This window comes from Salmo salar, unplaced genomic scaffold (genome assembly GCF_905237065.1).
Source record: "Salmo salar unplaced genomic scaffold, Ssal_v3.1, whole genome shotgun sequence".
Classification (NCBI taxonomy): domain Eukaryota; kingdom Metazoa; phylum Chordata; class Actinopteri; order Salmoniformes; family Salmonidae; genus Salmo; species Salmo salar.
The window spans coordinates 211,129-238,719 of NW_025549764.1; the positions used below are offsets into that span (position 1 = coordinate 211,129).

Here is a 27,591-nt window from a genome sequence, read left to right on the forward strand (position 1 = left end):
TGTGAAATACTGTAGCTAGCTAGATACATTTGATATTGTATTGTATTGTGATCACCTTGAGAAAGTGTCCACCTATCATACTTTTTGCTAAACCAAAACTTGACATGGCATTGGTCCTTGTCCACCTTCATGGCCTATGGCTATGTTATCCACCCCCTTATAATTAGCAGTAATGACTTTAGAACAATCACATTTATTAGTTTTTTCTCTCTTGTAACTTTTTAACTGTGGTACATCTACACAGAGAGGTTTCAAACCTCCAATCCTCCAATTTATCCTATTTGATCGTAGAGAACTCCAGTAACCACAATTCCTGCTACTGTTTACATCCCATTCTTGACGTCATTCAAGAAGCGACAAGATAACCGCTGACAACTTTTTAACTGAAGACAGATTTATAACTATGGCTTTCATTTGAGTTTTGTTCTCAATAAATCATTTAGCGGGATATTGACTGCTCGATAATATGCTTGTGAATGCTCTTCTTGCGATTGGAGACCAGCAATAACGTGTTCTTTCAAATTTCGCGCTGTACAGACCGCCAGACGATAGGCTGGTATTCAGGCTAGCCGGCTTGCTAATCAACTGTGAATTAGTTACCACTGCTAACTCGCTAGCTAGCTAGATCCAAACGTATCATATCCCCAATTCTGCTCATAAAAAAAAAATGCAAACGACCGACATTGGAAACAAGGAGGAGGGAAAAGTATGGCATCGAAAACCAACACCAAGTAATACTGGGTAGGTCGTTGCAAAGGATAATGTTAGCTCATAACCCACTTGTTGAGTCTCCATCACCTTGTGATAGTGAAGCCTGGCTGTTGAGTGTTGTTGATCGTAAACGAGAGGGGATTGTTATTGTTTGTTTCTGCATATCTTGAATAGAAGCTGTGCTTTGCATTCTTGTCTGACAGCTAGACGTGCATCTTGTATGTAGACCATAATAACCGTTTTTGCTTTAACAGGGTCATGGTCACAGTGATTCGCAGTGCAGCTGCCTACCAGTCCAAAACAGTCCGCTTCCTTCATGTCACCTTTGACACTACTGGGGACTCTTTCCTGGCTGGAGACCACCATGGGAATATTTATGTCTTTGACATCACTAGAAACAGGTGCAGTATGTCACACTGTCAACACCACAATATTGCATTGCAATACTCTTACTGGTGCAGGCTGTGCTCATACCTGTTCTGTCTCTCTCCAGGTTTAGACTTGTTCAGAAAACTGGTCAAGCTTGCACTGCCTTGGCTTTCAACTTGCGCAGAACAACGGAATTCTTGGTTGCTCTTGCAGACTACTCCATCAAGTGCTTTGACAAAGGTATGACTCCTTACATTGCTGCATAATTGTTTTCCAAAAGGTTAGGAATTGATTAGCTGATTGAGGAGGGTAAAGTCATCTTCTGTGGTGTATTTGCCTGTGTACCCAAACTTCCAGTACATTGAAAGACCAATGATTCCATCAGATAATGGCGTTTTTGCCGGGTGTTTGCCAATTGGAACAATAAACAGATTGATTGATTGTTTGATTCCGTCAGATACGAAGCAGCTGGTGAGCTGGATGCGGGGTCACGAGGGGCGGTATCCTCCGTGTCGGTCCATGGCTCTGGCCGCTACGCCATCAGTACGTCAGCTGACACGGCTCAGCTCTGGGACCTGGACACCTTCCAGAGGAAGAGGAAACTCAATGTCCGTCAATCTGTCGGCATACAGAGGGTTAGATCATTTACAGAACTGAATCATTTCATTTTCCGATTTGACAATACAATGAATACATAATGGAAAAATTCACACAGTGCCTTTTTATATTTTACATTTTCTAGAACTCTAAACAATTTATCTGAATTTGTGAAAATTCATTTGAACTGTGTGTGTTATTTTTTTCCTAGGTGTTCTTTCTTCCTCTGAGTAACACCATCCTCAGCTGTTTCAACGATGACTCCATCTTTGCCTGGGAGAGTGACACGTTGTTCTGCAAATACCAGCTGCCTGTTCCTGATGAGGGACCCAGGATACACTACAAGGCATTTGCTGTCACACGGTGTGTGTGTGTTTTTGAAAGGTTGAGTGGAAGTGGAAGTCTAATATAGAAAAGTGTGTTTGTCTGTGTGGCTATGACTATTACAGATAAGCCCTGAACAACAAAGCAGATGTTCAGTACCAGTAATGTCCTCCTAAAACCATCTGTGTTCTCTTCAAAGTGATGGGAAGATTCTGGCTGCAGGGGGCAGATCCAACCTTCTCCATCTGTGGTGTCTGGACACCAGGCAGCTGCTTAGAGTGGTCCAGATGCCTCCCAAGGTCCGCACTGTCAGACAGCTGGAGTTCCTACCAGACAGCTTCGATGGTGGGGCCAGCCAGGTATGTATTCATTCATTCATTCATTCATTCTATTTATTCATCCTTTATTTAACCACGGAAGTCACGTTGAGTTTTACATCTCTTTTTCAAGTGAACCCTTGCCAAGAAAGCAGCCAATGTACAGCCAATGCTATCTGATACTGATGTATTTTGGAGAACATGCTTTATTTGTCTCGGTGGTTGGTAAATGAGAAAACATTTAGTTTTTGTTCTTCAGACTCTTGGGGTGCTGAGTCAGGATGGTGTGATGCGTTTCATCAACATCCAGACCTGCAAGCTGCTCTTCAACATCGGATCCCATGATGACGCCATCACCGCAGCCACTGTCAGTCCCAACGGACGCCATATTGCCACGATAATGGATAATGGCAGCCTGAACATCTACAGTGTTCAGTGTCTGACCCAGGACTACAACAAGGTAGCAATCATCAGAATGATTAAAAAGGCTGTTCATCTGACACGTGTCCTTGAATTTTGCTAAATGACCCAGGCAGCTTTGTTTCATCTGTGTAGTTTTTAAGATTAGCACACATCAGTCATGTTTCTGCCTTCCCCTGAGCCACTCGTCATCCTCTCCTAGCCTCCTCCGTCCCTGGTCAAAGTGGTGTCTGGTGGAGAGTGTTCGGCTCTGACGATGAAGGTGAAGTCAGAAGCGGTCCAGCGGCCGGCCAAAACCTCTGGTCGACGAGTCAAGACCAAAGTCCTGAGTCCTCCAGCTGTCCCCATGACAGAGGATAAAGAGGTACAGATGTAGGATATTCATTGGATCACTCTTTTGTTGCACAACAGGAAATGCGAACTTGTATTCAAGGTTTTAAAAGGCTTCTCAAGTTTGTAATTGCCCCTTGAAAATGTCATATTTCGACCCGTACAAAAAATGTCCATTAATTATAATCCATATTATAATGTACATTTCCTGTTGCTCCAGGATTATTTTCCCTCTGTAGCAAACTGCCTCAAATTAAGAGCCTACATCTGTAGAGCATGCAGAAACACATGGCAGACAGAAGCATAGATACTTGTGGTATAATCTCATAGTGACCGTATAATAGCATGACCTTATTTAGTTCTCTGGTCTGGAGCCGTGCTGTCTCGTGATTTTACCATTGGTTTTCCTCATCCAAATTTTGAATGATGTTCTTTTGAATCAAGTGAGGCGTTCAACTGATTTGTGGATTTTCTTTTTCAGAATGAACTGCCTGACGGTCTAAACAAGAAGAGACTTGTGACGTTACTGAAGGCATTTGGAGAATATCCAGCTAAATACAGGTAACTAACTACAAATCAGGAATCAGGGCCAAGGTGTCACAGTTTTAATGAGGGGCAGCAACATACAAATGTGCTCTTTATACACTACAGTAAACGGTGCTCCTTTATACACTACAGTAAACGGTGCTCCTTTATACACTAAAGTAAACGGTGCTCCTTTATACACTACAGTAAACGGTGCTCCTTTATACACTACAGTAAACGGTGCTCCTTTATACACTACAGTAAACGGTGCTCCTTTATACACTACAGTAAACAGTGCTCCTTTATACACTACAGTAAACGGTGCTCCTTTATACACTACAGTAAACGGTGCTCCTTTATACACTACAGTAAACGGTGCTCCTTTATACACTACAGTAAACGGTGCTCCTTTATACACTACAGTAAACGGTGCTCCTTTATACACTACAGTAAACGGTGCTCCTTTATACACTACAGTAAACGGTGCTCCTTTATACACTACAGTAAACGGTGCTCCTTTATACACTACAGTAAACGGTGCTCCTTTATACACTACAGTAAACGGTGCTCCTTTATACATTACAGTAAACGGTGCTCCTTTATACACTACAGTAAACGGTGCTCCTTTATACACTACAGTAAACGGTGCTCCTTTATACACTACAGTAAACGGTGCTCCTTTATACACTACAGTAAACGGTGCTCCTTTATACACTACAGTAAACGGTGCTCCTTTATACACTACAGTAAACGGTGCTCCTTTATACACTACAGTAAACGGTGCTCCTTTATACACTACAGTAAACGGTGCTCCTTTATACACTACAGTAAACGGTGCTCCTTTATACACTACAGTAAACGGTGCTCCTTTATACACTACAGTAAACGGTGCTCCTTTATACACTACAGTAAACGGTGCTCCTTTATACACTACAGTAAACGGTGCTCCTTTATACACTACAGTAAACGGTGCTCTTTATACACTACAGTAAACGGTGCTCCTTTATACACTACAGTGAACGGTGCTCCTTTATACACTACAGTGAACGGTGCTCCTTTATACACTACAGTGAACGGTGCTCCTTTATACACTACAGTAAACGGTGCTCCTTTATACACTACAGTAAACGGTGCTCCTTTATACACTACAGTAAACGGTGCTCCTTTATACACTACAGTAAACGGTGCTCCTTTATACACTACAGTAAACGGTGCTCCTTTATACACTACAGTAAACGGTGCTCCTTTATACACTACAGTAAACGGTGCTCCTTTATACACTACAGTAAACGGTGCTCCTTTATACACTACAGTAAACGGTGCTCCTTTATACACTACAGTAAACGGTGCTCCTTTATACACTACAGTAAACGGTGCTCCTTTATACACTACAGTAAACGGTGCTCCTTTATACACTACAGTAAACGGTGCTCCTTTATACACTACAGTAAACGGTGCTCCTTTATACACTACAGTAAACGGTGCTCCTTTATACACTACAGTAAACGGTGCTCCTTTATACACTACAGTAAACGGTGCTCCTTTATACACTACAGTAAACGGTGCTCCTTTATACACTACAGTAAACGGTGCTCCTTTATACACTACAGTAAACGGTGCTCCTTTATACACTACAGTAAACGGTGCTCCTTTATACACTACAGTAAACGGTGCTCCTTTATACACTACAGTAAACGGTGCTCCTTTATACACTACAGTAAACGGTGCTCCTTTATACACTACAGTAAACGGTGCTCCTTTATACACTACAGTAAACGGTGCTCCTTTATACACTACAGTAAACGGTGCTCCTTTATACACTACAGTAAACGGTGCTCCTTTATACACTACAGTAAACGGTGCTCCTTTATACACTACAGTAAACGGTGCTCCTTTATACACTACAGTAAACGGTGCTCCTTTATACACTACAGTAAACGGTGCTCCTTTATACACTACAGTAAACGGTGCTCCTTTATACACTACAGTAAACGGTGCTCCTTTATACACTACAGTAAACGGTGCTCTTTATACACTACAGTAAACGGTGCTCCTTTATACACTACAGTGAACGGTGCTCCTTTATACACTACAGTGAACGGTGCTCCTTTATACACTACAGTGAACGGTGCTCCTTTATACACTACAGTGAACGGTGCTCCTTTATACACTACAGTAAACGGTGCTCCTTTATACACTACAGTAAACGGTGCTCCTTTATACACTACAGTAAACGGTGCTCCTTTATACACTACAGTAAACGGTGCTCCTTTATACACTACAGTAAACGGTGCTCCTTTATACACTACAGTAAACGGTGCTCCTTTATACACTACAGTAAACGGTGCTCCTTTATACACTACAGTAAACGGTGCTCCTTTATACACTACAGTAAACGGTGCTCCTTTATACACTACAGTAAACGGTGCTCCTTTATACACTACAGTAAACGGTGCTCCTTTATACACTACAGTAAACGGTGCTCCTTATACACTACAGTAAACGGTGCTCCTTATACACTACAGTAAACGGTGCTCCTTTATACACTACAGTGAACGGTGCTCCTTTATACACTACAGTAAACGGTGCTCCTTTATACACTACAGTAAACGGTGCTCCTTTATACACTACAGTGAACGGTGCTCCTTTATACACTACAGTGAACGGTGCTCCTTTATACACTACAGTAAACGGTGCTCCTTTATACACTACAGTGAACGGTGCTCCTTTATACACTACAGTGAACGGTGCTCCTTTATACACTACAGTAAACGGTGCTCCTTTATACACTACAGTGAACGGTGCTCCTTTATACACTACAGTAAACGGTGCTCCTTTATACACTACAGTAAACGGTGCTCCTTTATACACTACAGTAAACGGTGCTCCTTTATACACTACAGTAAACGGTGCTCCTTTATACACTACAGTGAACGGTGCTCCTTTATACACTACAGTAAACGGTGCTCCTTTATACACTACAGTAAACGGTGCTCCTTTATACACTACAGTAAACGTGTGATCCTTTATACACTACAGTAAACGGTGCTCCTTTATACACTACAGTAAACGGTGCTCCTTTATACACTACAGTAAACCGTTTCCATTATGATGATCATGCGTTTATTTCTCCTCAGGATGTTTGTGTGGAGGTCCCTCCTGCGTCTGCCAGAGAACCACGCAGCCTTCAGCAGTCTGACCGATAAAGGCCTGCACTCTGCCTACCTCAGCATCCAGGAGCGATACCCCATCAAGAGCCACAAACTGCAGCGGGGACTTCAAAGGTATACTTACCACTTACCTGGCTGGCACTGTGGGCCTGCTGTCATGTTGGCCTGGCATGGGCACGTTCAGATGATCTGGAATTATGAATAGTTAATGGTTCTTCCATTTTTATCAAAACGTCCTTGATGATTCATTATTGTGATGGGTATATCTGACAGTGATGTCATTTCCATGAATCATGATGGGTATATCTGACAGTGATGTCATTTCCATGAATCATGATGGGTATATCTGACAGTGATGTCATTTCCATGAATCGTGATGGGTATATCTGACAGTGATGTCATTTCCATGAATCGTGATGGGTATATCTGACAGTGCTGTCATTTCCATCTCTTGTCTGCCTACAGAGTGTTGTCTGCACTAGCCCACTGGGCGGCCATCTTTGGAGAGACAGACTACCTCCCTCTGGTGGCGTTTCCCTTCGTCAAGCTCTTCCAGAATAACCCACTGCTCTGTTTTGAAGTGGTTGCCACCACTATAGGTACTGTACATACAGTACTAGAAACTGAATCCTGTTTCACTTGTCCTTTCATGTCGGCCCTGTTTGCTAACTTAGAGTTGCTGAATATTTGTCACTTTTTCAGTTTTCTTTTCGTGTACCTTGTTTATATAACTTTGTTGTTGCACTTTGGTTGTAAAATAGGGTATCGACAGTTTTGTTTGTCCTTTGCAGTGAACTGGTGCCAGCACTGGTTTGAATACTTCCCCAACCCTCCTCTCAACGTACTGAGCATGGCAGAGAATGTTCTGGCTCACCATGACAAGGAACTGCTGCAGCACCTCATCGACTGTGGAGTCACCTCTCAGGTGAGACGACCAGGAGATCTCTTTTAAACTCTCGTTACAACTGTATTATAATGACACTAGTATTGTATGGTTGTTTTTTATCTGCTCCCACAAACAAGCGTTCAGTGATACATTTCCATTCGCTGTTAGAGACTCTGTTCTCTGAGATGTTGACCAGAGAAAAGTGGCTGAAACTCTTTAATAACCTCTATCTCTCTCCCCCCCTCTCCTCCAGCTGTATGTGTGGCCCCTGTTAGAGACTCTGTTCTCTGAGGTGCTGACCAGAGATGAGTGGCTCAAACTCTTTAATAACCTCTATCTCTCTCCCCCAGCTGTATGTGTGGCCCCTGTTAGAGACTCTGTTCTCTGAGGTGCTGACCAGAGATGAGTGGCTCAAACTCTTTAATAACCTCTATCTCTCTCCCCCCCTCTCCTCCAGCTGTATGTGTGGCCCCTGTTAGAGACTCTGTTCTCTGAGGTGCTGACCAGAGATGAGGGGCTCAAACTCTTTAATAACCTCTATCTCTCTCCCCCCCTCTCCTCCAGCTGTATGTGTGGCCCCTGTTAGAGACTCTGTTCTCTGAGGTGCTGACCAGAGATGAGTGGCTCAAACTGTTTGACAACGTCTTCTCTAACCATCCTGCCTTCTTATTGGTATCTGTGGTCTCCTATGTCACCTGCTGCCGCGCTCCACTACTGCTCTGCAGCCACAAAGAGGACTTTGAGGTAAGATGTTTTATATAAACCATGGGAAGATGAGGTAAGATGTTTAATATAAACCATGGGAAGGTTTATAGTAAGATGTTTTATATAAACCATGGGAAGGTTTACATAAACCATGGGAAGGTTTGAGGTAAGATGTTTAATATAAACCATGGGAAGGTTTGAGGTAAGATGTTTAATATAAACCACGGGAAGGTTTGAGGTAAGATGTTTTATATAAACCATGGGAAGGTTTGAGGTAAGATGTTTAATATAAACCATGGGAAGGTTTATGGTAAGATGTTTTATATAAACCATGGGAAGATGAGGTAAGATGTTTTATATAAACCATGGGAAGGTCTGAGGTAAGATGTTTAATATAAACCATGGGAAGATGAGGTAAGATGTTTAATATAAACCACGGGAAGGTTTGAGGTAAGATGTTTAATATAAACCATGGGAAGGTTTGAGGTAAGATGTTTAATATAAACCATGGGAAGGTCTGAGGTAAGATGTTTAATATAAACCATGGGAAGGTTTGAGGTAAGATGTTTAATATAAACCATGGGAAGATGAGGTAAGATGTTTTATGTAAACCATGGGAAGGTTTATAGTAAGATGTTTTATATAAACCATGGGAAGGTTTGAGGTAAGATGTTTTATGTAAACCATGGGAAGGTTTATAGTAAGATGTTTTATATAAACCATGGGAAGGTTTGAGGTAAGATGTTTTATGTAAACCATGGGAAGGTTTATAGTAAGATGTTTAATATAAACCATGGGAAGGTTTGAGGTAAGATGTTTTATATAAACCATGGGAAGATGAGGTAAGATGTTTAATATAAACCATGGGAAGATGAGGTAAGATGTTTTATATAAACCATGGGAAGGTTTATGGTAAGATGTTTTATATAAACCACGGGAAGGTTTATAGTAAGATGTTTAATATAAACCATGGGAAGATGAGGTAAGATGTTTAATATAAACCATGGGAAGGTTTGAGGTAAGATGTTTAATATAAACCATGGGAAGATGAGGTAAGATGTTTAATATAAACCATGGGAAGGTTTATAGTAAGATGTTTAATATAAACCATGGGAAGATGAGGTAAGATGTTTAATATAAACCATGGGAAGGTTTATAGTAAGATGTTTAATATAAACCATGGGAAGATGAGGTAAGATGTTTAATATAAACCATGGGAAGGTTTGAGGTAAGATGTTTAATATAAACCATGGGAAGGTTTGAGGTAAGATGTTTAATATAAACCATGGGAAGGTTTGAGGTAAGATGTTTAATGTAAACCATGGGAAGATGAGGTAAGATGTTTAATATAAACCATGGGAAGGTTTGAGGTAAGATGTTTAATATAAACCATGGGAAGATGAGGTAAGATGTTTAATATAAACCATGGGAAGATGAGGTAAGATGTTTAATATAAACCATGGGAAGATGAGGTAAGATGTTTAATATAAACCATGGGAAGGTTTATAGTAAGATGTTTAATATAAACCATGGGAAGATGAGGTAAGATGTTTAATATAAACCATGGGAAGGTTTATAGTAAGATGTTTAATATAAACCATGGGAAGATGAGGTAAGATGTTTAATATAAACCATGGGAAGGTTTGAGGTAAGATGTTTAATATAAACCATGGGAAGGTTTGAGGTAAGATGTTTAATATAAACCATGGGAAGGTTTGAGGTAAGATGTTTAATGTAAACCATGGGAAGATGAGGTAAGATGTTTAATATAAACCATGGGAAGGTTTGAGGTAAGATGTTTAATATAAACCATGGGAAGGTTTGAGGTAAGATGTTTAATATAAACCATGGGAAGATGAGGTAAGATGTTTAATATAAACCATGGGAAGGTTTGAGGTAAGATGTTTAATATAAACCATGGGAAGGTTTATGGTAAGATGTTTAATATAAACCATGGGAAGGTTTATGGTAAGATGTTTAATATAAACCATGGGAAGGTTTGAGGTAAGATGTTTAATATAAACCATGGGAAGGTTTATGGTAAGATGTTTAATATAAACCATGGGAAGATGAGGTAAGATGTTTAATATAAACCATGGGAAGGTTTATGGTAAGATGTTTAATATAAACCATGGGAAGGTTTGAGGTAAGATGTTTAATATAAACCATGGGAAGGTGAGGTAAGATGTTTAATATAAACCATGGGAAGGTTTGAGGTAATATGTTTAATATAAACCATGGGAAGGTTTGAGGTAAGATGTTTAATATAAACCATGGGAAGGTTTGAGGTAAGATGTTTAATGTAAACCATGGGAAGATGAGGTAAGATGTTTAATGTAAACCATGGGAAGATGAGGTAAGATGTTTAATGTAAACCATGGGAAGATGAGGTAAGATGTTTAATATAAACCATGGGAAGGTTTATGGTAAGATGTTTAATATAAACCATGGGAAGGTTTGAGGTAAGATGTTTAATATAAACCATGGGAAGATGAGGTAAGATGTTTAATATAAACCATGGGAAGATGAGGTAAGATGTTTAATATAAACCATGGGAAGGTTTATAGTAAGATGTTTAATATAAACCATGGGAAGGTTTATGGTAAGATGTTTAATATAAACCATGGGAAGGTTTGAGGTAAGATGTTTAATATAAACCATGGGAAGGTTTGAGGTAAGATGTTTAATATAAACCATGGGAAGGTTTGAGGTAAGATGTTTCATATAAACCATGGGAAGGTTTGAGGTAAGATGTTTAATATAAACCATGGGAAGGTTTGAGGTAAGATGTTTAATATAAACCATGGGAAGGTTTATGGTAAGATGTTTAATATAAACCATGGGAAGGTTTATGGTAAGATGTTTAATATAAACCATGGGAAGGTTTATGGTAAGATGTTTAATATAAACCATGGGAAGGTTTGAGGTAAGATGTTTAATATAAACCATGGGAAGGTTTGAGGTAAGATGTTTAATATAAACCATGGGAAAGGACACTTTCATTGGTTAGGCCCTTTATATGACTTCATGTTATGACTATAAGCCACTATGTATTTTTGTCATGACTACTGCGACAGTCTCCGAATTGTATATTATGGATGAATATTGAAGAGCAGAGCATTATTTGCATCATTTTAACATTGTTACACTAGTCTAATTTATTAGTTGTTCACAGCAAAGCTGCATTTTTATTAAAAAAATCTTGACATGGTCAAATATCTCAAGCATAGATTGGTAACTTTTTTCTTCAAATTTGGCACACAGAAACTACAGGACTGACTTGATCAAAAAGAATGGTACTGATTGACCTATAGGTGGCAAGGTTATAAGCAGTTATAAACCCTCATATCCATCACCCCGTATGACCTACAGCAGGGGTCTTCAACCTTTTCTTGGCCAGGGACCCCTTCCCAGGGACCCCTTCCCAGGGACCCCCATCATATGTTAGCAAAAATAAATAAATGTAAATGCACACGTCTTATCATCAGATGAATGTTTTGACTAGAAGAAGTGACTTTTCGCAGCAGGTTAAGAGAACATATGCAGCAGGTTAGGAGAATTAACATGGTAGGTTAGTAAAATTAGCTTTAGGGTTAGCTAAAATACTATACATTTAACCCCGACACGACTCTTAACATATCTAGCTACAACCCAGCTTTCCCTGAGAATAGTCTTGGTTTCCACTAATGCGATTCTGCCATGATATGTTTCCCTGAATCTGGGACATTTTGGTAAACCTTAAGCAAAACGTTTTTTTTAGAGACGGCTGAGTTATTGATAAATCAGGAAATCAAAACTTAAGAGTCCATTTTAAATCCTTTGTAAATCCACTCCACAATGGCCTGTGAACTTGGAACTTTTTAGGGTCATCAGAGACATTACCATGAGGAACCATGTTAAGTTTGGCATTGATATCTTAAAAAAAAAAAAGGAAACTATTACCCAGGTGTCCTTTCTGCCATCCTATGAACCCTGTTCATTGCTTCTTGCAGCTACAGTATATTTACCTTCTTCTTCATAAAGGAAAAATGCACACTTGATTCTCTCCTTCCTCTCTCTCTCTCTCCCAGTATTTCTTCCATCACCGTAACAACCTGGACGTCAGCGCCGTGATAAAGGAGACATACAGGCTGATGGAGAGCACCCCAGCAGACATCCACCCCAGGAACATGCTGGATGACTTTCAGCCTCTGACCAGGGGACAGTACCCTGTCTTCAACAAGTACCCCACCTACATAGTGGAGTACCAGTCTCAGGAGAGAGAGAGGATACGCCAGCAGGAGGTGGACTACCTCAGAGAGAGGTCAGATTGTATCATTGGCATCTTATCCTTTCTGTGGCATTCTAGAACACCGGCAAAGACAATAAGGTTCACACAAAGTCAACTCTTAATATCTTATCTCTGTTTTTCTTGCAGTAGCAGGGAAAAAGCTTGACACGGACGTTTCGGTCAAAGCCTTCTTCAGTATTTGTGTCAAAGAACAGTGTCAGATGTGTGTGTGTGTGTGTGTGTGTGTGTGTGTGTGTGTGTGTGTGTGTGTGTGTGTGTGTGTCTCCAGGCAGGCGGTGCAGGAGCTGCGTGCGGAGGTGGTTCAGAGGCAGGCTGAGGACGAGGCGTGGTACACCCAGCAGGAGTTACTGCAGCAGGCTGAGGAGAAACGCAGGGACATCCTACAGCAGGAGGAGAGCAAGCTGGCTGAACAGAGAACCAGGTCAGAGAACAGACACACATACAGTCATCTATGTATGCCAATTTATTACTACATCAATCATTCACGGCAGGCAGGTCGCCTAGTGGTTAGAGTGTAGGGGCAGGCAGGTAGCCTAGTGGTTAGAGTGTAGGGACAGGCAGGTAGACTAGTGGTTAGAGTGTAGGGGCAGGCAGGTAGCCTAGTGGTTAGAGTGTAGGGGCGGCAGGTAGACTAGTGGTTAGAGTGTAGGGGCAGGCAGGTAGACTAGTGGTTAGAGTGTAGGGACGGCAGGTAGCCTAGTGGTTAGAGTGTAGGGGCAGGCAGGTAGACTAGTGGTTAGAGTGTAGGGACGGCAGGTAGCCTAGTGGTTAGAGTGTAGGGACGGCAGGTAGCCTAGTGGTTAGAGTGTAGGGACGGCAGGTAGCCTAGTGGTTAGAGTGTAGGGGCAGGCAGGTAGACTAGTGGTTAGAGTGTAGGGACGGCAGGTAGCCTAGTGGTTAGAGTGTAGGGGCGGCAGGTAGACTAGTGGTTAGAGCGTAGGGACGGCAGGTAGCCTAGTGGTTAGAGAGTAGGGACGGCAGGTAGCCTAGTGGTTAGAGTGTAGGGGCAGGCAGGTAGACTAGTGGTTAGAGCGTAGGGACGGCAGGTAGCCTAGTGGTTAGAGAGTAGGGACGGCAGGTAGCCTAGTGGTTAGAGTGTAGGGGCAGGCAGGTAGCCTAGTGGTTAGAGTGTAGGGGTGTCAGGTAGACTAGTGGTTAGAGTGTAGGGGCAGGCAGGTAGCCTAGTGGTTAGAGCGTAGGGACCGGCAGGTAGCCTAGTGGTTAGAGAGTAGGGACGGCAGGTAGCCTAGTGGTTAGAGTGTAGGGGCAGGCAGGTAGACTAGTGGTTAGAGTGTAGGGGCAGGCAGGTAGCCTAGTGGTTAGAGTGTAGGGGTAGGCAGGTAGCCTAGTGGTTAGAGTGTAGGGACGGCAGGTAGCCTAGTGGTTAGAGTGTAGGGGCAGGCAGGTAGACTAGTGGTTAGAGTGTAGGGGCAGGCAGGTAGCCTAGTGGTTAGAGTGTAGGGGCGGGCAGGTAGACTAGTGGTTAGAGTGTAGTGACGGCAGGTAGACTAGTGGTTAGAGTGTAGGAGCGGCAGGTAGACTAGTGGTTAGAGTGTAGGGGCGGCAGGTAGACTAGTGGTTAGAGTGTAGGGACGGCAGGTAGACTAGTGGTTAGAGTGTAGGGACGGCAGGTAGACTAGTGGTTAGAGTGTAGGGACGGCAGGTAGCCTAGTGGTTAGAGTGTAGGGCGGCAGGTAGCCTAGTGGTTAGAGTGTAGGGACGGCAGGTAGACTAGTGGTTAGAGTGTAGGGACGGCAGGTAGCCTAGTGGTTAGAGTGTAGGGGCGGCAGGTAGCCTAGTGGTTAGAGTGTAGGGACGGCAGGTAGACTAGTGGTTAGAGTGTAGGGGCGGCAGGTAGCCTACTGGTTAGAGTGTAGGGACGGCAGGTAGCCTAGTGGTTAGAGTGTAGGGGCAGGCAGGTAGACTAGTGGTTAGAGTGTAGGGACAGGCAGGTAGCCTAGTGGTTAGAGTGTAGGGGCAGGCAGGTAGCCTAGTGGTTAGAGTGTAGGGGCGGGCAGGTAGACTAGTGGTTAGAGTGTAGTGACGGCAGGTAGACTAGTGGTTAGAGTGTAGGAGCGGCAGGTAGACTAGTGGTTAGAGTGTAGGGGCGGCAGGTAGACTAGTGGTTAGAGTGTAGGGACGGCAGGTAGACTAGTGGTTAGAGTGTAGGGACGGCAGGTAGACTAGTGGTTAGAGTGTAGGGGCGGCAGGTAGACTAGTGGTTAGAGCGTAGGGGCAGGCAGGTAGACTAGTGGTTAGAGTGTAGGGGCGGCAGGTAGACTAGTGGTTAGAGTGTAGGGGCAGGCAGGTAGACTAGTGGTTAGAGTGTAGGGACGGCAGGTAGACTAGTGGTTAGAGTGTAGGGACGGCAGGTAGACTAGTGGTTAGAGTGTAGGGACGGCAGGTAGACTAGTGGTTAGAGTGTAGGGACGGCAGGTAGCCTAGTGGTTAGAGTGTAGGGACGGCAGGTAGACTAGTGGTTAGAGTGTAGGGACGGGTAGACTAGTGGTTAGAGGGGAAGGCAGGTAGACTAGTGGTTAGAGCGTAGGGACGGCAGGTAGCCTAGTGGTTAGAGCGTAGGGACGGCAGGTAGACTGGACGGCAGGTAGACTAGTGGTTAGAGCGTAGGGACGGCAGGTAGCCTAGTGGTTAGAGTGTAGGGACGGCAGGTAGCCTAGTGGTTAGAGTGTAGGGGCGGCAGGTTGACTAGTGGTTAGAGCGTAGCGACGGCAGGTAGCCTAGTGGTTAGAGCAACCGAAAGGTTGCTAGATCGAATCCATTGAACAAGGCAGTTAACCCACTGTTCCCCGGGTGCCGAAGACGTGGATGTCGATTAAGGCTGATTCAGAGAGGAAGACACAGTTGAATACATACAATTTGACTAGGTCCCCCTCTTTCCAAGCCAGAACTGTGTCTGCATCATATTCAGTCAGGATCCTCAGAAGGAAGTACATTCTGAGGTAATGTGACTCTCATGTCATAGTTATTGATCCTCATAAATTACTTGGTACAAGCCCATTAAATGTGATGTCACTAATTAAGCTGAAATAGACTTGTTCCCTGTTCCAAGGTTAGTCTCTCTGACAGTCTGTGTCCCCAGGTTAGTCTCTCTGACAGTCTGTAATGTGTCCCCAGGTTAGTGTCTCTGACAGTCTGTAATGTGTCCCCAGGTTAGTCTCTCTGACAGTCTGTAATGTGTCCCCAGGTTAGTCTCTCTGACAGTCTGTAATGTGTCCCCAGGTTAGTCTCTGACAGTCTGTAATGTGTCCCCAGGTTAGTCTGTAATGTGTCTCCAGGTTAGTCTATATGACAGTCTGTAATGTGTCCCCAGGTTAGTCTCTCTGACAGTCTGTAATGTGTCCCCAGGTTAGTCTCTCTGACAGTCTGTAATGTGTCTCCAGGTTAGTCTCTCTGACAGTCTGTAACGTGTCCCCAGGTTAGTCTCTCTGACAGTCTGTAATGTGTCCCCAGGTTAGTCTCTCTGACAGTCTGTAATGTGTCTCCAGGTTAGTCTCTCTGACAGTCTGTAATGTGTCTCCAGGTTAGTCTCTCTGACAGTCTGTAATGTGTCTCCAGGTTAGTCTCTCTGACAGTCTGTAATGTGTCTCCAGGTTAGTCTCTCTGACAGTCTAATGTGTCCCCAGGTTAGTCTCTCTGACAGTCTAATGTGTCCCCAGGTTAGTCTCTCTGACAGTCTGTAATGTGTCTCCAGGTTAGTCTCTCTGACAGTCTGTAATGTGTCCCCAGGTTAGTCTCTCTGACAGTCTGTAATGTGTCTCCAGGTTAGTCTCTCTGACAGTCTGTAATGTGTCTCCAGGTTAGTCTCTCTGACAGTCTGTAATGTGTCTCCAGGTTAGTCTCCCTGACAGTCTGTAATGTGTCTCCAGGTTAGTCTCCCTGACAGTCTGTAATGTGTCCCCAGGTTAGTCTCTCTGACAGTCTGTAATGTCTCCAGGTTAGTCTCTCTGACAGTCTGTAATGTGTCCCCAGGTTAGTCTCTCTGACAGTCTGTAATGTGTCCAGGTTAACAGCCATGAAGCGTGAGTTGAAGGTGAAGGAGCTCCAGCTGATGGATGCAGCCAGGAGACGCTTCCTGAAACACCAGCAGGACCAGAGACTGACTGAACTACACAGACTGGACGAGCAGATACAGAGGAAGGTCTGTTTTCACTTCAGTCAGTCAGTATTTAATATTGAAAGAAGAGATTCATTCTTTCAACCATCCTTTTATTTTGTGTGTAATGTGTCTATATGTCCTCTACTGTATATAATGGGGTGTCTATATGTCCTCTACTGTATATAATGGGGTGTCTATATATAATGGGGTGTCTATATGTCCTCTACTGTATATAATGGGGTGTCTATATGTCCTCTACTGTATATAATGGGGTGTCTATATATAATGGGGTGTCTATATGTCCTCTACTGTATATAATGGGGTGTCTATATATAATGGGGTGTCTATATGTCCTCTACTGTATATAATGGGGTGTCTATATGTCCTCTACTGTATATAATGGGGTGTCTATATATAATGGGGTGTCTATATGTCCTCTACTGTATATAATGGGGTGTCTATATATAATGGGGTGTCTATATGTCCTCTACTGTATATAATGGGGTGTCTATATATAATGGGGTGTCTATATGTCCTCTACTGTATATAATGGGGTGTCTATATATAATGGGGTGTCTATATGTCCTCTACTGTATATAATGGGGTGTCTATATGTCCTCTACTGTATATAATGGGGTGTCTATATGTCCTCTACTGTATATAATGGGGTGTCTATATGTCCTCTACTGTATATAATGGGGTGTCTATATATAATGGGGTGTCTATATGTCCTCTACTGGATATAATGGGGTGTCTATATATAATGGGGTGTCTATATGTCCTCTACTGTATATAATGGGGTGTCTGTATATAATGGGGTGTCTATATGTCCTCTACTGTATATAATGGGGTGTCTATATATAATGGGGTGTCTATATGTCCTCTACTGTATATAATGGGGTGTTTGTTGGGGCCAGATGAACACCAGAGACCAGGAGACGGCAGCAGCAGTACAGGATATACAAGTCAGACAGATGGAGCTGGAAGCACAGAGACGGCTGTTTGAACAGGTCAGTGACTGTCCTCATCACAGCAACGATGTGCAGAGACCTGCCCCTGAGACAAACACTATCTTGTCATTCACATTATATTCCTTGCAGCATAAAGTTAAGACACCACACGTAATTTAACATTGGCCATGTTAACGCTAACCAGTTACAATATGGCTTGATCTTCATTCACCAGACCGTAATGTCATGATGTAATCCTTGTGTTGTAGCAACTGGCCAAGGAGCAGGTGCGTGTGACTCAGGAGGTCAGTGCAGAGGTGGATACCAGGAGACACAGGTCAGAGGTTGAGGAGACCACCTTCCAACACCTCCTTAACAACGACACTGACGTCAGCCTGGGAACCAAGAAGGTCAGCATTCATCTACTGTATACTTCCTCAGACTGAAATCTAGGGGGTTATTAAACAATGATTGGAGAGAGAGAGACTGACCTCCTCTACGTTTCAGGTTCTAGAGGAGTGTTTAGCTGAAGCAGGCCAGCTGGGAGTGGACACCGAGTGGCAGGCTGAGGTGATGAGGCGTCTAGACCAGGAGGATGCAGACCGGGACAGACACTACCACCATCTGGCTGGACTACACAGAGAGACCCACACCAAGGAGCAGCAGCTGGTTAACATCATGGAGGATGTAGAGGGACAGAGGGTAGGAGGAGAGATGATGTAGAGGGTATATACAGTAGGTCATGGAGGGACAGAGGGTAGGAGGAGAGATGATGTAGAGGAGGGTATATACAGTAGGTCATGGAGGGACAGAGGGTAGGAGGAGAGATGATGTAGAGGGTATATACAGTAGGTCATGGAGGGACAGAGGGTAGGAGGAGAGATGATGTAGAGGGTATATACAGTAGGTCATGGAGAGACAGAGGGTAGGAGGAGAGATGATGTAGAGGGTATATACAGTAGGTCATGGAGGGACAGAGGGTAGGAGGAGAGATGATGTAGAGGAGGGTATATACAGTAGGTCATGGAGGGACAGAGGGTAGGAGGAGAGATGATGTAGAGGAGGGTATATACAGTAGGTCATGGAGGGACAGAGGGTAGGAGGAGAGATGATGTAGAGGGTATATACAGTAGGTCATGGAGGGACAGAGGGTAGGAGGAGAGATGATGTAGAGGGTATATACAGTAGGTCATGGAGAGACAGAGGGTAGGAGGAGAGATGATGTAGAGGAGGGTATATACAGTAGGTCATGGAGGGACAGAGGGTAGGGAGGAGAGATGATGTAGAGGAGGGTATATACAGTAGGTCATGGAGGGACAGAGGGTAGGAGGAGAGATGATGTAGAGGGTATATACAGTAGGTCATGGAGGGACAGAGGGTAGGAGGAGAGATGATGTAGAGGGTATATACAGTAGGTCATGGAGAGACAGAGGGTAGGAGGAGAGATGGGTATATACAGTAGGTCATGGAGGGACAGAGGGTAGGAGGAGAGATGATGTAGAGGGTATATACAGTAGGTCATGGAGGGACAGAGGGTAGGAGGAGAGATGATGTAGAGGGTATATACAGTAGGTCATGGAGGGACAGAGGGTAGGAGGAGAGATGATGTAGAAGGTATATACAGTAGGTCGTAGAGGGACAGAGGGTAGGAGGAGAGATGATGTAGAGATGATGTAGAGGAGGGTATATACAGTAGGTCATGGAGGGACAGAGGGTAGGAGGAGAGATGATGTAGAGGGTATATACAGTAGGTCATGGAGGGACAGAGGGTAGGAGGAGAGATGATGTAGAGGGTATATACAGTAGGTCATGGAGGGACAGAGGGTAGGAGGAGAGATGATGTAGAGGGTATATACAGTAGGTCATGGAGGGACAGAGGGTAGGAGGAGAGATGATGTAGAGGGTATATACAGTAGGTCATGGAGGGACAGAGGGTAGGAGGAGAGATGATGTAGAGGGTATATACAGTAGGTCATAGAGGGTAGGGGGAGAGATGATGTAGAGGGTATATACAGTAGGTCATGGAGGGACAGAGGGTAGGAGGAGAGATGATGTAGAGGGTATATACAGTAGGTCATGGAGGGACAGAGGGTAGGAGGAGAGATGATGTAGAGGGTATATACAGTAGGTCATGGAGAGACAGAGGGGTAGGAGGAGAGATGGGTATATACAGTAGGTCATGGAGGGACAGAGGGTAGGAGGAGAGATGATGTAGAGGGTATATACAGTAGGTCATGGAGGGACAGAGGGTAGGAGGAGAGATGATGTAGAGGGTATATACAGTAGGTCATAGAGGGTAGGAGGAGAGATGATGTAGAGGGTATATACAGTAGGTCATGGAGGGACAGAGGGTAGGAGGAGAGATGATGTAGAGGGTATATACAGTAGGTCATAGAGGGTAGGAGGAGAGATGATGTAGAGGGTATATACAGTAGGTCATGGAGGGACAGAGGGTAGGAGGAGAGATGATGTAGAGGGTATATACAGTAGGTCATGGAGGGACAGAGGGTAGGAGGAGAGATGATGTAGAGGGTATATACAGTAGGTCATAGAGGGTAGGAGGAGAGATGATGTAGAGGGTATATACAGTAGGTCATGGAGAGACAGAGGGTAGGAGGAGAGATGATGTAGAGGGTATATACAGTAGGTCATGGAGAGACAGAGGGTAGGAGGAGAGATGGGTATATACAGTAGGTCATGGAGGGACAGAGGGTAGGAGGAGAGATGATGTAGAGGGTATATACAGTAGGTCATGGAGAGACAGAGGGTAGGAGGAGAGATGATGTAGAGGAGGGTATATACAGTAGGTCATGGAGGGACAGAGGGTAGGAGGAGAGATGATGTAGAGGGTATATACAATAGGTCATAGAGGGTAGGAGGAGAGATGATGTAGAGGGTATATACAGTAGGTCATAGAGGGACAGAGGGTAGGAGGAGAGATGATGTAGAGGGTATATACAGTAGGTCATGGAGAGACAGAGGGTAGGAGGAGAGATGATGTAGCGGGTATATACAGTAGGTCATGGAGGGACAGAGGGTAGGAGGAGAGATGATGTAGAGGGTATATACAGTAGGTCATGGAGGGACAGAGGGTAGGAGGAGAGATGATGTAGAGGGTATATACAGTAGGTCATGGAGGGACAGAGGGTAGGAGGAGAGATGATGTAGAGGAGGGTATATACAGTAGGTCATGGAGGGACAGAGGGTAGGAGGAGAGATGATGTAGAGGAGGGTATATACAGTAGGTCATGGAGGGACAGAGGGTAGGAGGAGAGATGATGTAGAGGGTATATACAGTAGGTCATGGAGGGACAGAGGGTAGGAGGAGAGATGATGTAGAGGGTATATACAGTAGGTCATGGAGAGACAGAGGGTAGGAGGAGAGATGGGTATATACAGTAGGTCATGGAGGGACAGAGGGTAGGAGGAGAGATGATGTAGAGGGTATATACAGTAGGTCATGGAGGGACAGAGGGTAGGAGGAGAGATGATGTAGAGGGTATATACAGTAGGTCATGGAGGGACAGAGGGTAGGAGGAGAGATGATGTAGAAGGTATATACAGTAGGTCGTAGAGGGACAGAGGGTAGGAGGAGAGATGATGTAGAGATGATGTAGAGGAGGGTATATACAGTAGGTCATGGAGGGACAGAGGGTAGGAGGAGAGATGATGTAGAGGGATATACAGTAGGTCATGGAGGGACAGAGGGTAGGAGGAGAGATGATGTAGAGGGTATATACAGTAGGTCATGGAGGGACAGAGGGTAGGAGGAGAGATGATGTAGAGGGTATATACAGTAGGTCATGGAGGGACAGAGGGTAGGAGGAGAGATGATGTAGAGGGTATATACAGTAGGTCATGGAGGGACAGAGGGTAGGAGGAGAGATGATGTAGAGGGTATATACAGTAGGTCATAGAGGGTAGGGGAGAGATGATGTAGAGGGTATATACAGTAGGTCATGGAGGGACAGAGGGTAGGAGGAGAGATGATGTAGAGGGTATATACAGTAGGTCATGGAGGGACAGAGGGTAGGAGGAGAGATGATGTAGAGGGTATATACAGTAGGTCATGGAGAGACAGAGGGTAGGAGGAGAGATGGGTATATACAGTAGGTCATGGAGGGACAGAGGGTAGGAGGAGAGATGATGTAGAGGGTATATACAGTAGGTCATGGAGGGACAGAGGGTAGGAGGAGAGATGATGTAGAGGGTATATACAGTAGGTCATGGAGGGGGAGGAGAGGGAGATGATGTAGAGGGTATATACAGTAGGTCATGGAGGGACAGAGGGTAGGAGGAGAGATGATGTAGAGGGTATATACAGTAGGTCATAGAGGGTAGGAGGAGAGATGATGTAGAGGGTATATACAGTAGGTCATGGAGGGACAGAGGGTAGGAGGAGAGATGATGTAGAGGGTATATACAGTAGGTCATGGAGGGACAGAGGGTAGGAGGAGAGATGATGTAGAGGGTATATACAGTAGTTCATAGAGGGTAGGAGGAGAGATGATGTAGAGGGTATATACAGTAGGTCATGGAGAGACAGAGGGTAGGAGGAGAGATGATGTAGAGGGTATATACAGTAGGTCATGGAGAGACAGAGGGTAGGAGGAGAGATGGGTATATACAGTAGGTCATGGAGGGACAGAGGGTAGGAGGAGAGATGATGTAGAGGGTATATACAGTAGGTCATGGAGAGACAGAGTGGAGGCGGTGGAGGAGATGATGTAGAGGGTATATACAGTAGGTCATGGAGGACAGAGGGTAGGAGGAGAGATGATGTAGAGGGTATATACAGTAGGTCATGGAGGGACAGAGGGTAGGAGGAGAGATGATGTAGAGGGTATATACAGTAGGTCATGGAGGGACAGAGGGTAGGAGGAGAGATGATGTAGAGGGTATATACAGTAGGTCATGGAGGGACAGAGGGTAGGAGGAGAGATGATGTAGAGGGTATATACAGTAGGTCATGGAGGGACAGAGGGTAGGAGGAGAGATGGGTATTACAGTAGGTCATGGAGGGACAGAGGGTAGGAGGAGAGATGGGTATATACAGTAGGTCATGGAGGGACAGAGGGTAGGAGGAGAGATGGGTATATACAGTAGGTCATGGAGGGACAGAGGGTAGGAGGAGAGATGGGTATATCAGTAGGTCATGGAGGACAGAGGGTAGGAGGAGAGATGATGTAGAGGACATATACAGTAGGTCATGGAGGGACAGAGGGTAGGAGGAGAGATGATGTGGGTATATACAGTAGGTCATGGAGGGACAGAGGGTAGGAGGAGAGATGGGTATATACAGTAGGTCATGGAGGGACAGAGGGTAGGAGGAGAGATGGGTATATACAGTAGGTCATGGAGGGACAGAGGGTAGGAGGAGAGATGGGTATATACAGTAGGTCATGGAGGGACAGAGGTAGGAGGAGAGATGATGTAGAGGGTATATACAGTAGGTCATGGAGGGACAGAGGGTAGGAGGAGAGATGAGGAGGGTATATACAGTAGGTCATGGAGGGACAGAGGGTAGGAGGAGAGAGGGTATATACAGTAGGTCATGGAGGGACAGAGGGTAGGAGGAGAGATGGGTATATACAGTAGTCATGGAGGGACAGAGGGTAGGGAGGAGAGATGGGTATATACAGTAGGTCATGGAGGGACAGAGGGTAGGAGGAGAGATGGGTATATACAGTAGGTCATGGAGGGACAGAGGGTAGGAGGAGAGATAGGGTATATACAGTAGGTCATGGAGGGACAGAGGGTAGAAGGAGAGATGAGTGTAGAGGGTATATACAGTAGGTCATGGAGGGACAGAGGGTAGGAGGAGAGATGGGTATATACAGTAGTCATGGAGGGACAGAGGGTAGGAGGAGAGATGGGTATATACAGTAGGTCATGGAGGGACAGAGGGTAGGAGGAGAGATGGGTATATACAGTAGGTCATGGAGGGACAGAGGGTAGGAGGAGAGATGGGTATATACAGTAGGTCATGGAGGGACAGAGGGTAGGAGGAGAGATGGGTATATACAGTAGGTCATGGAGGGACAGAGGGTAGGAGGAGAGATGGGTATATACAGTAGGTCATGGAGGGACAGAGGGTAGGAGGAGAGATGATGTAGAGGGTATATACAGTAGGTCATGGAGGGACAGAGGGTAGGAGGAGAGATGATGTAGAGGGTATAAACAGTAGGTCATGGAGAGACAGAGGGTAGGAGGAGAGATGGGTATATACAGTAGGTCATGGAGGGACAGAGGGTAGGAGGAGAGATGATGTAGAGGAGGGTATATACAGTAGGTCATGGAGAGTCCTGTTAGTTACTGTACCTCTTGATCAACTGAAGGCTCTTACACTGGGCATGCTTGTGTCATTGATTTATGGTGGGAGGAGGGGTGTGTTCAGCGGGAGGCGGGAGGGGTGGGTTCAGTGGGAGGCGGGAGGGGTGGGTTCAGCGGGAGGGGTGGGTTCAGTGGGAGGCGGGAGGGGGTGTGTTCAGCGGGAGGGGTGGGTTCAGTGGGAGGCAGGAGGGGTGTGTTCAGCGGGGAGGGGGTGTGTTCAGCGGGAGGAGTGTGTTCAGCGGGAGGAGGGAGGAGTGTGTTCAGCGGGAGGAGGGAGGGAGTGTGTTCAGCGGGAGGCGGGAGAGGAGGAGTGGGTTCAGCGGGACGGTGAGGTGTGAAGTGTGTTCAGCCATTGTGTGTTTCAGTGGGAGGAGGTGGTGTCTCAGAAGGCCCAGCTAGAGGAGGAGAGGCAGGCTGCAGCCACAGCTGAGGCCAACCGGAGAGTCTTCCTCAGCCAAGAGGAAGAGGAGACCAAGCAGCACAGAGACAACCTCCGCAGGAGCCAGGACCACTCACTCAGTGAGCCCAGTCCCATAGAAATATATGTTGTAGAACAGACATGATTCTGTGTTGTGGAGAGAATAGGCAGTCAGGTCCTCTCTATACATTCTATATCTATCTGTAGTATGCTGAGCATTCTACCCCACCACCCACACTACTACACCACAGTCCTGTCACCTAAGGTTTCAGTGTTCCTCTAAGCCAATGGTTCATGTTGAAAATGTAAATGTTCTGAGGAAATAGTTGATGTTGCAGTGTTCCTCTAAGCTAATAGTTGATGTTGAAGGTTGCAGTGTTCCTCTAAGCTAATAGTTGATGTTGAAGGTTGCAGTGTTCCTCTAGCTAATAGTTGATGTTGCAGTGTTCCTCTAAGCTAATAGTTGATGGTTGCAGTGTTCCTCTAACCTAATAGTTGATGTTGGGTTGCAGTGTCCTCTAAGCTAATAGTTGATGTTGCAGTGTTCCTCTAAGCTAATAGTTGATGTTGAAGGTTGCAGTGTTCCTCTAAGCTAATAGTTGATGTTGAAGGTTGCAGTGTTCCTCTAAGCTAATAGTTGATGTTGTAGGTTACAGTGTTCCTCTAAGCTAATAGTTGATGTTGCAGTGTTCCTCTAAGCTAATAGTTGATGTTGAAGGTTGCAGTGTTCCTCTAAGCTAATAGTTGATGTTGAAGGTTGCAGTGTTCCTCTAAGCTAATAGTTGATGTTGAAGGTTGCAGTGTTCCTCTAAGCTAATAGTTGATGTTGAAGGTTCCAGTGTTCCTCTAAGCTAATAGTTGATGTTGAAGGTTGCAGTGTTCCTCTAAGCTAATAGTTGATGTTGAAGATTACAGTGTTCCTCTAGGCTAATAGTTGATGTTGAAGGTTGCAGTGTTCCTCTAAGCTAATAGTTGATGTTGAAGGTTGCAGTGTTCCTCTAAGCTAATAGTTGATGTTGAAGGTTGCAGTGTTCCTCTAAGCTAATAGTTGATGTTGAAGGTTACAGTGTTCCTCTAAGCTAATAGTTGATGTTGAAGGTTGCAGTGTTCCTCTAAGCTAATAGTTGATGTTGTAGGTTGCAGTGTTCCTCTAAGCTAATAGTTGATGTTGAAGGTTACAGTGTTCCTCTAAGCTAATAGTTGATGTTGCAGTGTTCCTCTAAGCTAATAGTTGATGTTGCAGTGTTCCTCTAACCTAATAGTTGATGTTGAAGGTTGCAGTGTTCCTCTAAGCTAATAGTTGATGTTGGGTTGCAGTGTTCCTCTAAGCTAATAGTTGATGTTGAAGGTTGCAGTGTTCCTCTAAGCTAATAGTTGATGTTGAAGGTTAATGTTCCTCTAAGCTAATAGTTGATGTTGAAGGTTCAGTGTTCCTCTAAGCTAATAGTTGATGTTGAAGGTTGCAGTGTTCCTCTAAGCTAATAGTTGATGTGAAGTTGCAGTGTTCCTCTAAGCTAATAGTTGATGTTGAAGGTTGCAGTGTTCCTCTAAGCTAATAGTTGATGTTGAAGGTTGCAGTGTTCCTCTAAGCTAATAGTTGATGTTGAAGGTTGCAGTGTTCCTCTAAGCTAATAGTTGATGTTGAAGGTTGCAGTGTTCCTCTAAGCTAATAGTTGATGTTGCAGTGTTCCTCTAAGCTAATAGTTGATGTTGAAGGATTGCAGTGTTCCTCTAAGCTAATAGTTGATGTTGAAGGTTGCAGTGTTCCTCTAAGCTAATAGTTGATGTTGCAGTGTTCCTCTAAGCTAATAGTTGATGTTGAAGGTTGCAGTGTTCCTCTAAGCTAATAGTTGATGTTGAAGGTTGCAGTGTTCCTCTAAGCTAATAGTTGATGTTGAAGGTTGCAGTGTTCCTCTAAGCTAATAGTTGATGGTTGCAGTGTTCCTCTAAGCTAATAGTTGATGTTGAAGGTTAGTGTTCCTCTAAGCTAATAGTTGATGTTGAAGGTTAATGTTCCTCTAAGCTAATAGTTGATGTTGCAGTGTTCCTCTAAGCTAATAGTTGATGTTGAAGATTACAGTGTTCCTCTAAGCTAATAGTTGATGTTGAAGGTTGCAGTGTTCCTCTAAGCTAATAGTTGATGTTGAAGGTTATAGTGTTCCTCTAAGCTAATAGTTGATGTTGAAGGTTGCAGTGTTCCTCTAAGCTAATAGTTGATGTTGAAGGTTGCAGTGTTCCTCTAAGCTAATAGTTGATGTTGAAGGTTGCAGTGTTCCTCTAAGCTAATAGTTGCAGTGTTCCTCTAAGCTAATAGTTGATGTTGAAGGTTGCAGTGTTCCTCTAAGCTAATAGTTGATGTTGAAGGTTGCAGTGTTCCTCTAAGCTAATAGTTGATGTTGAAGGTTGCAGTGTTCCTCTAAGCTAATAGTTGATGTTGAAGGTTGCAGTGTTCCTCTAAGCTAATAGTTGATGTTGAAGCGTTGCAGTGTTCTCTAAGCTAATAAGTTGATGTTGCAGTGTTCCTCTAAGCTAATAGTTGATGTTGAAGGTTAATGTTCCTCTAAGCTAATAGTTGATGTTGAAGGTTGCAGTGTTCCTCTAAGCTAATAGTTGATGTTGAAGGTTAATGTTCCTCTAAGCTAATAGTTGATGTTGAAGGTTGCAGTATTCCTCTAAGCTAATAGTTGATGTTGAAGGTTGCAGTGTTCCTCTAAGCTAATAGTTGATGTTGAAGGTTGCAGTGTTCCTCTAAGCTAATAGTTGATGTTGAAGGTTGCAGTGTTCCTCTAAGCTAATAGTTGATGTTGAAGGTTCCAGTGTTCCTCTAAGCTAATAGTTGATGTTGAAGGTTGCAGTGTTCCTCTAAGCTAATAGTTGATGTTGAAGGTTGCAGTGTTCCTCTAAGCTAATAGTTGATGTTGAAGGTTGCAGTGTTCCTCTAAGCTAATAGTTGATGTTGAAGGTTGCAGTGTTCCTCTAAGCTAATAGTTGATGTTGAGGTTGCAGTGTTCCTCTAAGCTAATAGTTGATTGAAGGTTGCAGTGTTCCTCTAAGCTAATAGTTGATGTTGAAGGTTAATGTTCCTCTAAGCTAATAGTTGATGTTGAAGGTTGCAGTGTTCCTCTAAG

General features: G+C 44.2%; 1 protein-coding gene across 1 annotated transcript; it reads left to right on the forward strand.

The window, feature by feature from the left end:
• Positions 1-325: 325 nt before the first annotated feature.
• On the forward strand, positions 326-24,780 carry LOC106593773 (TBC1 domain family, member 31). Its single transcript, XM_045713504.1, is given in 21 exon segments — positions 326-741; positions 966-1,112; positions 1,205-1,320; positions 1,538-1,573; positions 1,576-1,715; positions 1,889-2,040; positions 2,201-2,360; positions 2,578-2,778; positions 2,941-3,102; positions 3,550-3,629; positions 6,731-6,877; positions 7,229-7,362; positions 7,555-7,688; positions 8,214-8,393; positions 12,425-12,657; positions 12,914-13,066; positions 16,669-16,804; positions 17,680-17,772; positions 17,982-18,122; positions 18,220-18,414; positions 24,411-24,780. Coding segments are annotated over 21 exon segments (3,012 nt in total). The 5' UTR covers positions 326-667; the 3' UTR covers positions 24,609-24,780.
• The last annotated feature ends 2,811 nt before the right edge of the window (positions 24,781-27,591 follow it).